The sequence below is a fragment of the Condylura cristata genome, unplaced genomic scaffold (genome assembly GCF_000260355.1).
Source record: "Condylura cristata isolate star-nosed mole 26May11 unplaced genomic scaffold, ConCri1.0 scaffold00006, whole genome shotgun sequence".
NCBI lineage: Eukaryota > Metazoa > Chordata > Mammalia > Eulipotyphla > Talpidae > Condylura > Condylura cristata.
The window spans coordinates 65,158,152-65,172,039 of record NW_004567107.1 but is presented as its reverse complement, the minus strand read 5'-3'; the positions used below and the strand labels follow the sequence as shown (position 1 = coordinate 65,172,039).

Here is a 13,888-nt window from a genome sequence, read left to right as displayed (position 1 = left end):
GGTGTTTGACCCCCTTCAAAGGGATGTAGGGGTGACTGACATAATGTTTGACATAGGAGCTTACTGCCTACTGAGCCCAACCCCCAATTTGTAAACTAAGCGGGCTGGACTCACTAAGGTCTCTTCTGGCTCCAACATGTCAGATAGCTGTCTTTCCCCTCAACCTTTTGTACATCAACTATTGTTGTGTCAGGACTGTCTCCACCCTGTGCTCAGGAAGTTTATTTTCTGACCCATCTCATTTCTCAGTAACTGCTAGCCCTTATCACTGCTCTTTGTGCCACCTTCTCTGTGGAGCTGTGCTATTGTGCAGCTGCAGTGTTTAAATCTTGAGTTTGCCTTTTGGTCTCTCTAAATTATCAGCTGTGTCACCAGTGCTAGGAAGATGCTATCTGTGTCACCCTTCAAGGCAGGGCCAAGGAGGGGCACAGGGCCCTCAGTCTCCGGACAGTTATTGGCTTCAAAGAGCTGCAAATTCCTGTCACTGGACTAACAACTACTTCACATTTGTCATAGGAAGCCAGGAGTTCTTCCTCCTGACTCTGAAGCTATTCAACAAACTTTTAAAGATGCTTCGCTAAAGTATACATCGGCTGTCTCTGCAGCAATCACACCCTGGATTCATATCAGACAGCTTATATCTTGGATAGGAAGTTACCCAGTCACTGCTGTGGCAGCACTGGCTTCCATATCAGTACTATCATGTTCTTTCCAACACATCCTGCTTTTACTTCTCTAACAAATAACCACAAACTTAGCGTCTTAAAAGGTATGAATTTCTCACTTTTCAGCTCTGTTGGTCAGAGGTCTCAAGAGGTCTCGCTGGACTAATGTCAAGGTATCGGCAGGGTTTCCTCACCTTTTCCAGCTTCTGGATGTGGCCTGAATTTCTTGGCACAGGGCTCGTTTCTTCCACCCTCAAAGCTGGCAACTCAGCCTTCTCAATTCACATCTCTCTGCCCCTTCTTCCACCATCCAATCCCTCAGAGAGGCTCTGAAAGCTTCTCCCTCTCAAGGACTCATGGGGCCACATTGACCCAGTTGTTCATCACACATTTGTCCTGTGAAGTAGCATGTTGATTTACAGGTCCTTCCTGAGATTAGAGTGTGAACACTGTGGGAAAGACCGCATTCTGTTTACCGCACTAGGGCCTCCAGGAGCCAGTGAGCTAAGATGGAACACAGATATAATTTGACTTGCGAAGCCTCAGGAGACTTGCTGATGTTGGCTGGACTTCACCAGTTTCCCCAGATGCCCTCCCACCTGGCTCCCTCCTCTTGTCTGCATTAACAACACATTCCTTGTAATAATTCATGGAGAGCTCAGGAGAGGGCAAGAAATGGGCTTCGGCGTTTGTCCTTTATGATCCCAGATGTTAGCATGTTGCTGGAGAAGCTGACATGTGCAGCGCTGGCTCTTCTGTTCTTAAAAGCCTCTGCTATTTCTGACGTTGGGGCAGGTGAGGCACAGCTTGGAGACATGGGTTTCTGTTCTTTCTGATGTCCAGCTTTGAAAAGGAATGTGATGTCAATATTGCATAGACCCGATGCGACCCATATGAGGAAGGAGAGGGAGCCACACTCATACCACGATGGTAGATGACAGCAGGGAAAGAGAATGTCATAAGATGTGTAACCATCACCAAAAGAGCTGAAGAGGGAAGAAATCAGGCCTGTTTGGAGAGCCAAGGTGCAGTGGCTGCAGGGTAGCTCATCACTCGTGTGGGTCCCTTCCCCCCCCTCCAAAGCCTCTCCAACTTAGGCAACTTAGGCAGCGCTGATGCTCTTTTTTTAAAAAAAAAATTTTTTTGAGAACATACTGGAAGCCCAGTTTTTGCATTTTAGCTGGTATCTGGGCCATGTTCATTGTGCTTTGGTTCTGAAAACTGGGACATTACTGTATATCAAATTCCCACCAGTGTTCCTGCGAGTGACTTACACATGCACTGCCCCCAGCCCTGTACACCACAGATACAAGAACCCAGATTGCCTCCGCCCACCCCTGCCAGCAGCTGTCTGGTACACTTCCACCCACTCACAGGCTTTTGGGGTCCCCAGGGAGTCCCCAACCCACCACCATCAGTTATCTGGGGGAGGCCCACACTGGGGGAGGAGACCAGGTTCTTGGAAACTTTACTCAAGCAAGGACGGTTAACAGCTGCAGAGGGACACCTTAGGAAACAGTGCACCGTGGAAAGGAAATGTTTGTACACGGTGTCCCCGTGACCTTTGAAGATTTATCTGAAAATGACCCATCATTCCCAACCAGCAATCAAAAGAAGCGTTCAGCCCACAGACTCCTTCCTGCTCAGCCCTCTTGGCAGGTTTGACATCGATGCTCACTGCTCACTTACCCAGACACCTAACATGTGGCAGGTGCTGGACACACACACACACACACACACACACACACACCTGCCTCTTCTTCAGACATGTCCCCAGGTACAAATGTGTTCTTTTGTCTCATTGGGCACTTTTTCTGGAGTGGGCTGAGTGCCCCTATTGGACAGAGCTCTGGCTGGACCCATAGGGTACATCAAAGTGTCCTTCACACGCCACTAATCACATGTACAAACTGTGAGCATGTGGTGGCCACCTCCCTCCCTCCCTTTTTCCTCTCACAGCTGCGGGGTGGCGGGGAGCTCTCAGGTGGAGCAGAGCTACCCTCTATGGTTGGGTTTTCCCCACTTCCAAACCTTGTCTAGGTCCAGCCTCTTCTAACCCCTTTTGTTGTTCTGTCACATCCTGGTGAAAGAATGTTAGGGAGCATCTGCACCTGTGCTCAGCAGAGCCAACCCTTTCCACCCTCTCAACCTGGGTCTTTCTCCACAAATGCCCCTGGTTCCTCTGGGCTGGATGTAAAGGGACAATGTTGGGACTTTTTAAGAAGAAACAAAACAAAACAAAGGTCAAAAATATCAGTTGGTCCAGATTTTGCACTCAGTACCCAGCCCTGCTTTTCTTCTTCGCCTCTCTTCTGTCGCAGACACTGCAGCACTTTAAAAAAACAAACAAACAAACAAAAAAACAGATGTTATTTATTTATTTATTTTTGCCTAGAACTGAGAGTAGACCAGAGGTGTGGGGGAGGGGTGTATAAGAGGATTCATTAGATTTACTGAAATACTCTGCTAAGGGGGGGCAGTGGGGAGACAAGAGGGGCCGTGACAGTGAGTGCTGAGACATCCTTTACCCCTAGGCTGGGGGGGCGGGGGGGGGTAAGGGTGGTGGGTGGTGGTGGGGGAGGCCCTGTCCCTAATCCTTATCCCAAGCAGGGTAAGTCCCAGCCCCTGAGCCACCTGGACCCAGCTTGCTGGTTCCAACTCAGATGTGAGCACACAGACAGTATGAGTCTGGGGGAGCAGGATGGGATGTGGGGTGGGGGGAGTTTTGAGGGGATGAAAGGCCACAGTTCTGATCAATAGGGCAACAAGGGTGCATGAAGTGGGAACACAGGCAGGACAGGGGGACGGGCCTGACATGCCCAGCCCTGCTCCATGCTCTGGACCACAGTTTAGCCTCCCCTGTCCTCTGGTCATAGCTCGGGGATATCATCTGCTTCACTAAATCCATCTGCCCGCCGCTTGCTCACATCTTCCTCTTTTTGACTGGAGACCACAGAGCAAAGCACTGAGCGGCAGGGTCAGGAGGGGACACAACACACAGCCCGTTTGTGAAGGGCAGAGGGAAGTAGCAAGGGCCCCCTGGGCAGAGAGGCTATGGCTGAGGCCATCACCTATGCAGACCTGCGGTTTGTGAAGGCCCCTCTGAAGAACATCTCCAACCACTTAGGACAAGGTAAAGGGAGAGGTGGCATCGCCTTGGCTTCGTATCCCCACCCTCCTCAGGACCCCACACTCACCTCCAGAACCTTTTCCTCACTCCCTTTCCTCTCCAGACCCAGATGCTGATGAGGATGGGGACATCACCTATGAGAACGTCCAAGTGTCCCCACCCTCGGCAGGGCTCAAAGCAGGTAAGGAGTGGGGAGACTTCTGCGTGTCTTGGGGGCAGCGGCAGGGGCGGGGTGGTGGCTGGGGGGTGCTTGTTGTAGCATTCTTGGGAGCAAGGTACTCTTGGGAGCAAGGGGGAAAGGAAGGAGATGCGTAGGAAAGCTGGGACATTAGAAAATGGGAAGATGGCAATCAGGGGAAAATAAAATACCCAGGGCCAAGGTAAGGGGGCCCCAGTAGGAAGACGAGGGCTCCAGGAGCAGTCAGGGCAGCTTAGCCGGGAGATGAGTTTGAAAGGGACTTGGAGAGCCGCGGGAGAGAGGAGAGACGGTAGGAGAGAGGATGAGAGCACCCCCCGGGGAGAGTTCGGGGACGCAGTCGAGGGGCCCCAGAGGACTAGCCCAGGGAGACCCGGGAGAGCTGTGAGGAAGTCCCGGGCAAAGGGGAAGGGAGGACCCAGGAGGGACTCGAGAGCGTCCCGGCGGAGACAAGGAACTCCGGGAAGTGCTAAGGTGTCCCAGAGCAGTCGCCGAGGGCGTCGGAGGGCACAGGACAGGCCAGGGGCTCGTCTCGGTGAGGGCGCGCGTGGGGCAAGGGGCGTTTTCCCTGCGCTCCCACCTTCTCGCGCCCGGCCGCGCTCCCCTCGGCAGGGGTCTCGTCCCAGCAGCCAGAGGCGTACAGGAGCTCCGTGGAGTCACCAGCTGCCGGGAGGCTGCTCCCCTGTGAGTCCGCACCCGCCCGCTCCCACCTCGCAGACTCCCCTGGGCCAGGTCGCGGGACCGGGCGGAGGGACCCGCTCCCGACGAGCCCTGGGCTGCGTGTGTGTGTGTGTGGGGGGGCGGGTTGGAGGAGAGGAGGAGAGTGAAGTGCCGGTGGGTCCCGGGAGTGAGTCCCCACCCCCGCGCAGGTCCCCGTGCGGCCGCGAGCCGCGACCCCCGCCTCTTTCACCCCTAGATCCGCTCCCGCCACCACTCACCCTTAGTGCTAGTTCCATTCACATACCTCCCCTCCCCGGTCTCGCGTTCAATTTAGTTCCGCATTTTACCCGCGGTGACCCTCAGTAACACCGCGGGGGTCCCCCTCCCCCACCTCCACGCCCTAATTCCCACCAACTCCTTGCCGGCCCTAAGCCTCACAGGCTCCTCATCCACCCACCCACCCCTTAGGTGTATAAGGGGCTCCTGCATCTCATCCCACTGTCTCCCTAAGGTTGTGCAACACACATCCAGTACTTCTTCCTCGGCCTGTTGGTCACCTGCCTGCTGTTCGGTGTGGCTGCCATGTGCTTGGGAGTGCGCTGTGAGTATGGCCCGCCGACATGGCCCACTCACACCCTACTCTAACCAGTAGTTTCTTAATCCTTAGTGTTAGTCAGATATTATAATTCACCCTGTTTAGCAAGAAGTAGGCAAGTGACTGACGTTTGAAGTCTCAGGACAGCAGGGCACAGCTGATGCCCTCCAAAGTGCTCTTTATGGCCAAACAGATCTGCAGGTGTCTCAGCAGCTCCAGCTGATCAGTGAGGTTCTGGAAAACACTAACAACAGCCTGAGGCAGGAGCTGGTCTCCACGATATCACAGCTGAGGATGAACGAAAAGCAGCTTCAGGAGTCCAAGAAAGAGCTGGTCCAGAGCCAGCAGGAGCAGAAGGTCTGCCAGGAGACCAAGGAGCAGCTACATACCTGCCAGTCAGAGAGGGAGGAGTTGCAGAAGACCTTGCACAGTGTGGGGGAACAGAGGACAAACCTGGAGCAGAGGCTGAGCAGAATACAGTGGATAAAGAAGTTTATCTTATGCACCTCACCAGGTACTTGCTCTGGGAGAGGACAGATGGGAGGGTCTGCTGTGAGGCATGGTTGAAGTGAAGCGATACTAATGGCAGGAGTTCATCTTTTTAATGTTGGGGGCACTGGGTGGGGGAGGGTTTGAGTTATTCAGGAAAGAGATAGTGAATCAGAGTGATGGCTGACGTGAGTTGTCTTGGCCAACAGGGAGAAGGCTCTAGCTGTGTGCTGGATTCAGGGGGACTCACCCAACTCTGAAGCAGATCCTGTTGGGGAGAGGAGGGTGGCAGCCAGCAGTGCAAATCACACTGTGCAAAGCAGCAAACCTAGGTCTCATCAGGCTTGACATCAGTGTCAAGGATCTGGGAACCCAGTGAACTTGGATGTAAAATTGGATGTTTGCACATTTTTTTTTTTCCCCAAAGAGAGGTTCTAATTTTCAGTACAACTGAACTGAGATTCCCCCCAAAGTTAAGAATTACTGACTGGGAGATGCTGTCTGGTGATGGGATGAGGAGACTGAAGGCCTTATGTGGGGTGGCTCTTACAATGAGGCAGGTGGGGGGATTGTGGCGTAGGGCACCGGGGTGGGGCATTCACCCATTTTGAAAGACAGCACAGCTCAGTGTGTGGGGATGAGGGAGGAACCACATGCTCAGGCTGTGCCAGAGCAGGCTGAGGTTTGAGGCAGGGTGCCAGGCCCTAGGCGACTAGGATGTTCATGGACTGGTTGTCGATGTGGAGGTTAGACTCAGTCTCCACAGGGCGCACCTGGAAACCCCTTCAAGGCCTGGACAGAGACCATGTGCACACGCCCCAGCCTCTTCATTCCTTTAACCTTCCTATTCTCTGCGTCCCTTGGTTCCATGCCGTGCTGACACCCACTGCCACAGCTGCACCCAAGCTCTTTGCTGAAAAGCTGGGTTTGGCTCTCCACTCTGACTACGCTGTCCACCCTCCAGCCTTTCCCCATGCTTTTCAACCTCAGTGATGCTGCCAACCCACTGACTCCCCGTCTTCCTCTTCCCAGCAGCTGGCACCTGGCTTCACCTCTCTCCTCCCATCTTGAATTCCCTGGGGCCATCCCTTCAGCCACTCACTACTGTTTTCTTCTGTGTTGGTGCTTCTGACCGGCAATAGCTCAACTCTGGATGAACTCACCCATCCACCTTGCCCATGGCTGCACCCAGTGACAAATTGTGCCATTGAAACTCTGGTCTCAACCTTAGCTGGGGTCTCAGCTTGGACGCTGCAGTGATTGATTTGCCCTTAGTGATAACTCTTATCACTCCTCTTTTTCAGACATTTGCTGTCCTGTGGGATGGACACAGACTGAGAATTATTGCTTTCACATCTCACATTATCGGAGAAATTGGAGTGATAGCAAAGAATATTGTACATCTTTGTCATCTGAGCTGGCCTCACTCAGTGACAGAAGTTATTCAGTAAGTAGACCCTTATTCAGAGAATGCAGTGGGTACTATTAGGTATAAGGGCATATGCCACCGAGACAGGAATGGCAGTGCACGCATGCCTGCCTTTTCCATGCAGCTTCTCAGTGCCATGCACCAGGAGGCTCCTGCTAACTGATTAGTGTTGGCATGATTAACCTGTTTCTTATCTGTTTTCTGGTCAACTCTCTGGGCTGCTTAACAAGTTCTTGTACTAGCATGGCTTCTCAGGTGGCGAGGGCCCACCTGAGGGACCTGGTGGGAAGGATTGTAGGATTGGCTTTTATGACCAGAACAGCCCGATGACCGCCCCTTCAAAGGCTGGCAGGAATTCTCACCCACTGGGGATGAGAGCTGAAGGGGGAGCATCTCAGGGTGGCCCTTGAAGCTGGCAGGGGTAGGTCAGTGATGAGCTGACAGCATGCACAAGACAACCCAGTCTTGTCAAAGCTCACAGGCTTCCCCAGTGTCATTCCCATTTCATCAGCACAGGCCCATTTCATACCTATTCTGTTATTTCTCATCACTCTCCTCACATGTCTGGTCTCTGAATTTCCCTTCAGGATTATTCTGAAATCTTAAATAAGCTGTTTACAGGACATAGATATTATTATGATTCATATTGGACTGGCTTGAAATATATTGTGAACCAGGACTGGTATAGTTTTCCAAGATATGGGTAAGTTTGTTACGGTTTATTTATTTATTTGCATTTTTGACTCCATAATCTCTTCATAAATACCTAATATTGCCTATCTGTCCAGGTCTATTTGATTAATAACTCTCCTAGCCCCCAAAGTTCTTAGCAACTTTTATAAATTTCACTAAGTTAAGACCTATGTCACCTTTCTTAGAGGGAAAAGCTGAGAATTTAGCTGGATTTCACAGCTGATGAAGAGCCTTAGTTTTCTAAACTCTGATCCCTTACCCAGGCTACTCAAACTGAGGGGGGTACTTTCTCTGTCAAGGCTGTGTAGGGCACTCAAGCTTCTCCAGGGAAATAAGGCAGAAGTGGGATAACTTTGAGAACTAACCCAGGGACTTTCAAACAGGGTAGTCACTCTTATATTTGTTCCACTAGAGGTTCAATTTTTAAGACTTTAGACTTTTTGGGCTCACCTTGGTGATGCAATGGGTTAGAGTGTAGCACTGCGGTACCCTCCACAGCTACTGCAGCATGAGTTCAACCCCCAACCAGGGAGCTGACTCATATGGCGCAAGCAGACCTCTCGTTTCCCCACTGCTCCCCTTAGCAGTGTGTTTCAGTCAATCTGCCTGTTCTGCTCCCCACTCTTCTCTGGTGAATCCTTTCACCCCCACACTTCTGGCCTGTACCCTGTTCTTGTATGCATAATAAATCTTTAAAAAACAAAAAGATTTTAGACTCTTCCTCCCCCTGGACCCAAGGCCTTTTCAGGTTGGAGTCCAAACGTGTGTCTGAACCATGTCCAAACATGGCTTTAGACAGGCAGGGGAGTTAGGTGAGACTTCAATTAGGCCTTATGCAGACAAGAGAGAGAGGTGGGATGGGGATGGTGACAAAACTTACCTCAGTTCTGTTTCATTACTCTTTAGATATTTAAGAAACTATGCCAAAATAGTATTTAACCTTTCGCAAAAAAAAATTCAGGAAGAGCGAGGAAGTTCTCTACTGCCCTGCATTTGTCAGATGGCAACTTTCAGTTCTCCAGATAGGGATGGCTCTTTGCACTGAGCTGGTAAGTATGAGGGATGGGACTGAGGCATGGAGGGAAGGGTATTAGGGGGAGGGGCTGAAAGCAGGGTCAGAGGTCAGAAGAAAACTTGTTCCTAAGAGTGACAGTCATGACTACAATATCCAGGGATTGGTCTGCCCCTTTAGGGAAAATTGGGCAGGGAAGGCCTGGAACTGAAGGGTGGCAGTGGTATGGCTGTCCAGGGAGCGGGAGAGGAGGTGGGTAAGCTAGATGAGGGTTCTCAGTGACAGTCAACTATATACTTAACTGAATTTCAGGTACTCACGCCGACAAGTGCCTGTGTCCTTAACTGAATTTCAGGTACTCACGCCGACAAGTGCCTGTGTCCTGCATCTCTCAGCTGCAGCCTATAGCTCCTAAGGTCACCTTATTCTGCCTGGACAGTGCTGGCCAAAGGCTTATCCATGCCCAACACTTCTGGCCAGCCTACTGCCTGCTTGAAATTCTGTCTCAGAAATTGGACTGTTCCTGGAAAAGTGGTGAAGAAGCCTCTAGATGTTTTGGCCTCTGGAAGAACTTCCCAAAGTGGAATGCAGGGAGTTGGGGTGGAGGGCGCATGGGCTAAGCGGATGGGGCAGCCCGGAGCCAGCCAGGCAGTTTTATTGAAATATTTTTAAATAACTTGCACGTGTTAGTCTCCTGTGTCAGCAATGCTGTGTCTGGTTCAGTGATCCCCATGGGAGACCAAACCCAGGGTTTGGAGAGGAAATGCTCTGTCCCTTGTCCCTTGAGTCCATGCTGAGGTCCCCTACATGGGGAGAAGAGCCAGTCAGCCCTTCCAGGGCTGGCACTGTCCAACGTGTACGCTCTGTCCTCAAGGCATCCTGAAGGCCTAAGGAGAAGGCCCGAGGCCACAGGCCCCACTGCTAAGAGCGTGCCCCTGGCAGCTGCAGGCTGGGTGTGGGTGGCTTGGCATGGTGTCCTCGGTGGCAGAGGAGACTGCCTGCCTCACAGTTCAGGTTGCGGTAGCGGGCAACAGCTGGTGTGGGGCGGGGGCACATGGATAGGAAGCCAAAGCTGAAGGGGCCGAGGCAGCAGCCTGGACAGGGCAGCCCCTCATCGGACTCGCGGGGAGCTGAAGGGGGCGGTGAGGGTTCTGTCCGCTCCAGGGCTGCTGCCCGGGGCAGGCTATGCTGGGCCCGGTTCCAGGGCTCCCCAACCCAGCCTTGTGGGGAGTTTACCACCACAGCTGGGGGGTTGTTGTTAAGGGGAGGTCCTGGTCTAGGGGACCAGGCCTGGGAGGCTGAGGAACAAGTGCTGATGTAATTGTCTGTGGCCACAGCTAGGGGCAGCTGGGGAGCTGGTCCTGGGGGTTCTGTTTCAGGGCTACTGCCCTCACACTCCATTCTCTCTTCAGCAGAAGGGCCCACAGCAGGAGGGCCAGGCCCTGGCAGTGCTGTCTCCATCCGTCGGGGAAGCTCAGGGGATGATGGTAGCGAGCGGCAGCGGCGGGCAGGTGTCCCGGGCTGGACAAAGGTCTCTGGAGTGGTCACCAAGGGCAGCTGGGTAGAGGGCAGCGGTGATGGTACAAGGGGCAAGGGGGCGACTGGCTTGCTGGGTGTGTCCAGGAGCTTGATCTTGCCACCCCGGAGGTCTTCCCGTAGAGAGAAGGGGTTGACTCGAGTCAGACTGTCCCCCCAGTTGGGCGGTGATTCTGGTGATGGGGGCAGGAAGAGATCTGACCGGCTTCGGGAGAGCCGGGGGTCTGGCCTGGGAAGCGTGGCAGAGGAACCCTCTTTTGGAACAGACCCTGTCGGTAGAGAAGTCTGTGGTCACTATTCTCAGCAGTGACCAGAGCTGCTTGGGGTCTCATTCATAGGGTGCCTTGGAAAGGGAAAGATATCACCTCCAGTCCCCTTTTATTTCTTCTTTCCTTATTCCCTTTCTTCAGGCTCTAGATTGGAAAATTACATTCTTTGAGATGTCCTCCAACCTCACCTCATCCCCAGCCTTCTCATCTAACAAGTACATTTTGTCTGCCCCAAATAATTCTCTGGATTCTGAGGAGAAAGGCAAAAGGGCCTTAAGTTGCGTGAAGGTCATGCTCACTTACCCTGACTGTGTGTCAGGGGAGCCCTGGGGAAAGGGGCTGGCTCAGGCAGCTGCTCCAGGATCCATTCCAGGTGCTGGGTGATTTCAGTGAAGGGGGCACGAGTGCTAGGTTCCATCTGATGGGTGAAGATAGGGGCAACTTCACTGAGGGGTTTAAAAGAGGACCCATGAGTTTTCTCCCATCATCTGGAACCCAAAGGACAGCCTGTCAGCTGATGGACAAGGCGGAGGGTGGGAGGGAGAGGGAGCTCTTACACTGCAGCAGTGGATGGCCAGGAGCAGGAAAGGCAGTGGACAGTCATCCCCGACCAGGGTCCGGAAAGCAGACACATCCAGGCCAAAATCCTATGGGGACAGAGGGCGGGCCTCCAAGTCAGCCTTCTATGGGTTCTCCTTCTCCTCAGTCAACCTCAACCTCAGCGCTGATCTTCCTCCTTTTCAGACCTATAGACCTCACTCACCTCAGTACGGGGCAGGTAGTCAGGATCTGCAGGTACTCGCGCAATGAGCTCACAGAGTACAATACCAAAGGCAAAGACATCAGCCTGGGGGTAGGAGATAATGTCAGAGGAGAAAGTGATAGTTTTCATGTCAGGTTTTTGTCAGAATATGCCAGAATTTGGAGAGGAGTCCTAATGGTTTTCATGTGTTGGAGGGGTACCTGTGAAGGACAATAGGGACCTTGGGGGTCTTCTGATTATCTTGTAGAGTTGTTGAAGACAGGGATGAGGCCTTATTAAGAGTATCTGAGGGGGTCTCTGGAAGGCCTTGGGGATCTGAAAGGCTGATGTCTTACCTTCTCATCATATAGCTCACCCCGCAACACCTCTGGGGCCATCCAGTAAGGGGAACCCACCACAGCCAATGGCTCCTTCCTTGCCCCTTCCCTGTCATGGTAGAGCAGAGTGGTCAGAAACATCCAAACAGAAAAGGATGAGGTGAGCCTCCCCTACCTACTCCCCCACCCCTTGCCCCAGAAATGTTCCTGGGGGCTTCACTTAGGTAGGGACCTTATGGTAAGTTTGGGGACAGAGGGTTTACCTCACCTATATACAGGAATCTTTTCAGCCAGCCCGAAGTCACCCACGACAGCTGTGAAGCCTCGGTCTTCCCGTCGGATCAGACAGTTCTGATACACACAGCATCCACACACCCATTATCTCCGGCTCTCTCCTCTCCCAGTATAAACCCTGAAACCCTGTCACTCCAGAATAACCCCAAACCTCTATGGTTTCTCAGTTCTCCAGGCACCCTAGTCTAGCAACATCTATCACTCCAAACACTCCCCTCAGAACACGCCCCTTTCCTGAGTACCCCGTTCTCCTCTCCCTTGCTATTCCATCATCCTCACAAACTTAGTCCCCACATTCCAACATCCACAGGCTAGGTACATTTTGATATCTCAACCCTGCTTTCATGCTTGCACCCACCTGCCCAGCCTACCTTGGATGTGAGGTCTCGGTGGAACACACCTTTGGCATGCAGGTACCGCAGGCCCCGGGCAATATCCAGAGCCAGGTGGAGCCTTACGGTCCAGGACAGGGGTTCAGGGGAGCTGAGCAACTGTTCCAGGGTCCCCCCATTCATATACTGGTGCATAGAGAGAGGAGAAGGGATATGAAAAGAAGGTTCCAGTCAGTACTCTAAAACTCACATTTATAAGCCAGGGGAACTCAGGAGAATCAGAAGGGTGAGTCCATGCTGTAGGGTCTCTCATTCATGTTCTAGGGCTGCCTTGTCCCAGTCACGTGTGACTGCTGAAATGATTACGTTCACATAAAACTAAACATCCCTTTTCTCAGTCACACAGCTATAGTCCCAGTGCTCCCTAGCCACATGTGGCTAGTGGCTGCGGTTTGAGACAGCACAGATACAGAACATTTTCACTATCGCAGAAAGTTCTATTGGATTCCACCTTTCTAGGGGATTAGGGGTCCTGGAGGATTAGGAGATGGGAGCAGCTGAAGTCTTATTTGTGGTTTGTCCAAAGGGAAGGTCAGGGATGCTTCCCAGGACCCGATGCCTGTCACGACTCCTCTGTACATACAGCTGGTCCCTGACTCTCCCTGCCTTGTGGGTGGCGAAGGGAGCAGGGGGTTCCCTTTCGGGGCGCAGCCTCACCTCTGTAAGAGCGTGCAGCTGCCCCTGGTGCACACACACCCCCATGAACCTGGAAAAGGATGGGTAAAGTAGAGTAGGCTGTAAAAGCTCCCACCGCTGCACATCCTCACTTTTCCCGCGGGATCTTTCCCCTTCCCCCCAGCACCCTTAAGGCCGCTCACCTTAGGATGTTGGGGTGCCGGAGCCTGTTCATCAGCTGCACCTCCCGTAGCGTGTTTCCCCGGTTACTGGGGAGCCTGTTCATTTTCAGCACCATGACTTGCCCTGACTGTCGGTGCCGAACCTGGAGGTGGCAAGTGCAGCGGTTCCCGAGTCCGAGACCCCTAGTTCCAACCTCGCGTCTAATTCTTGGTCCCGCCCCTCTGCCCTCTCCGCCGCTCTTACCTTGTAGACCTCAGAGAAGAAGCCGGCCCCAATCTTCTCCGCGCAGTGGAAATCGTCCACACGCGCCAGGCTGGACACGGCGCTGCGGAGAGCCCGGTAGGAGGAGGGGCGGCCCCGGCCCGGGCCTCCGCCTGCGCCCCCCGGCCCAGGGGGCCCCTCTCCCGGCGCCTCCCCGGGCCCGGGCCCAGGGCCCCGCAGCGGGGGCCGTTCCCCGGCCATGGCCGGGCCCCCAGCCCCGGCCTGCTTCACATGGCAGGGTCTCCGGGGCCCGGGCAGGCCGCGCTCGCCATGGGTACCGGCCCAGCCGGATCCCCGGCGCCCGGGCTCCCGCTCGGGTCTAGAGAATGGGAGGTCTGTGGGAGATCGTGGGCCCGCCCCCGCCTCGCCGGCTCGCTGGGCCCGGGTGG

At 53.5% G+C, this 13,888-nt stretch overlaps 2 protein-coding genes across 2 annotated transcripts; one reads left to right on the top strand and one right to left on the bottom strand.

Annotated features, from left to right (window-relative positions):
- Nucleotides 1-3,719: 3,719 nt before the first annotated feature.
- CD72 (CD72 molecule) lies at nucleotides 3,720-7,327 on the top strand. The gene is made up of 7 exons (XM_004678042.1): nucleotides 3,720-3,798; nucleotides 3,899-3,976; nucleotides 4,604-4,675; nucleotides 5,163-5,252; nucleotides 5,440-5,760; nucleotides 7,040-7,182; nucleotides 7,289-7,327. The coding sequence occupies exons 1-7, from the start codon at nucleotides 3,720-3,722 to the stop codon at nucleotides 7,325-7,327; spliced, it is 822 nt and encodes a 273-aa protein (XP_004678099.1).
- Nucleotides 7,328-8,828: 1,501 nt separating this feature from the next.
- TESK1 (testis-specific kinase 1) lies at nucleotides 8,829-13,882 on the bottom strand. Its single transcript, XM_004677765.2, has 10 exons — nucleotides 13,482-13,882; nucleotides 13,259-13,380; nucleotides 13,098-13,146; nucleotides 12,420-12,566; nucleotides 12,023-12,105; nucleotides 11,773-11,863; nucleotides 11,438-11,521; nucleotides 11,232-11,321; nucleotides 10,978-11,092; nucleotides 8,829-10,674 (listed from the first exon to the last, which is right to left on the bottom strand). The coding sequence occupies exons 1-10, from the start codon at nucleotides 13,698-13,700 to the stop codon at nucleotides 9,791-9,793; spliced, it is 1,884 nt and encodes a 627-aa protein (XP_004677822.1). The 5' UTR covers nucleotides 13,701-13,882; the 3' UTR covers nucleotides 8,829-9,790.
- Nucleotides 13,883-13,888: the final 6 nt, after the last annotated feature.

Bases quoted from the DNA above. Each gene is read 5' to 3' on its own strand.
- CD72 (XM_004678042.1), top strand. From the start codon at position 3,720: ATGGCTGAGGCCATCACCTATGCAGACCTGCGGTTTGTGAAGGCCCCT. The intron at 4,676-5,162 runs GTGAGTCCGCAC...TGTCTCCCTAAG, and splicing joins TGCCGGGAGGCTGCTCCCCT to GTTGTGCAACACACATCCAG. The intron at 5,761-7,039 runs GTACTTGCTCTG...CCTCTTTTTCAG, and splicing joins TATCTTATGCACCTCACCAG to ACATTTGCTGTCCTGTGGGA.
- TESK1 (XM_004677765.2), bottom strand. From the start codon at position 13,700: ATGGCCGGGGAACGGCCCCCGCTGCGGGGCCCTGGGCCCGGGCCCGGG. The intron at 13,381-13,481 runs GTAAGAGCGGCG...TGCCACCTCCAG, and splicing joins TCTTCTCTGAGGTCTACAAG to GTTCGGCACCGACAGTCAGG. The intron at 13,147-13,258 runs GTGAGCGGCCTT...ATCCTTTTCCAG, and splicing joins CGGCACCCCAACATCCTAAG to GTTCATGGGGGTGTGTGTGC.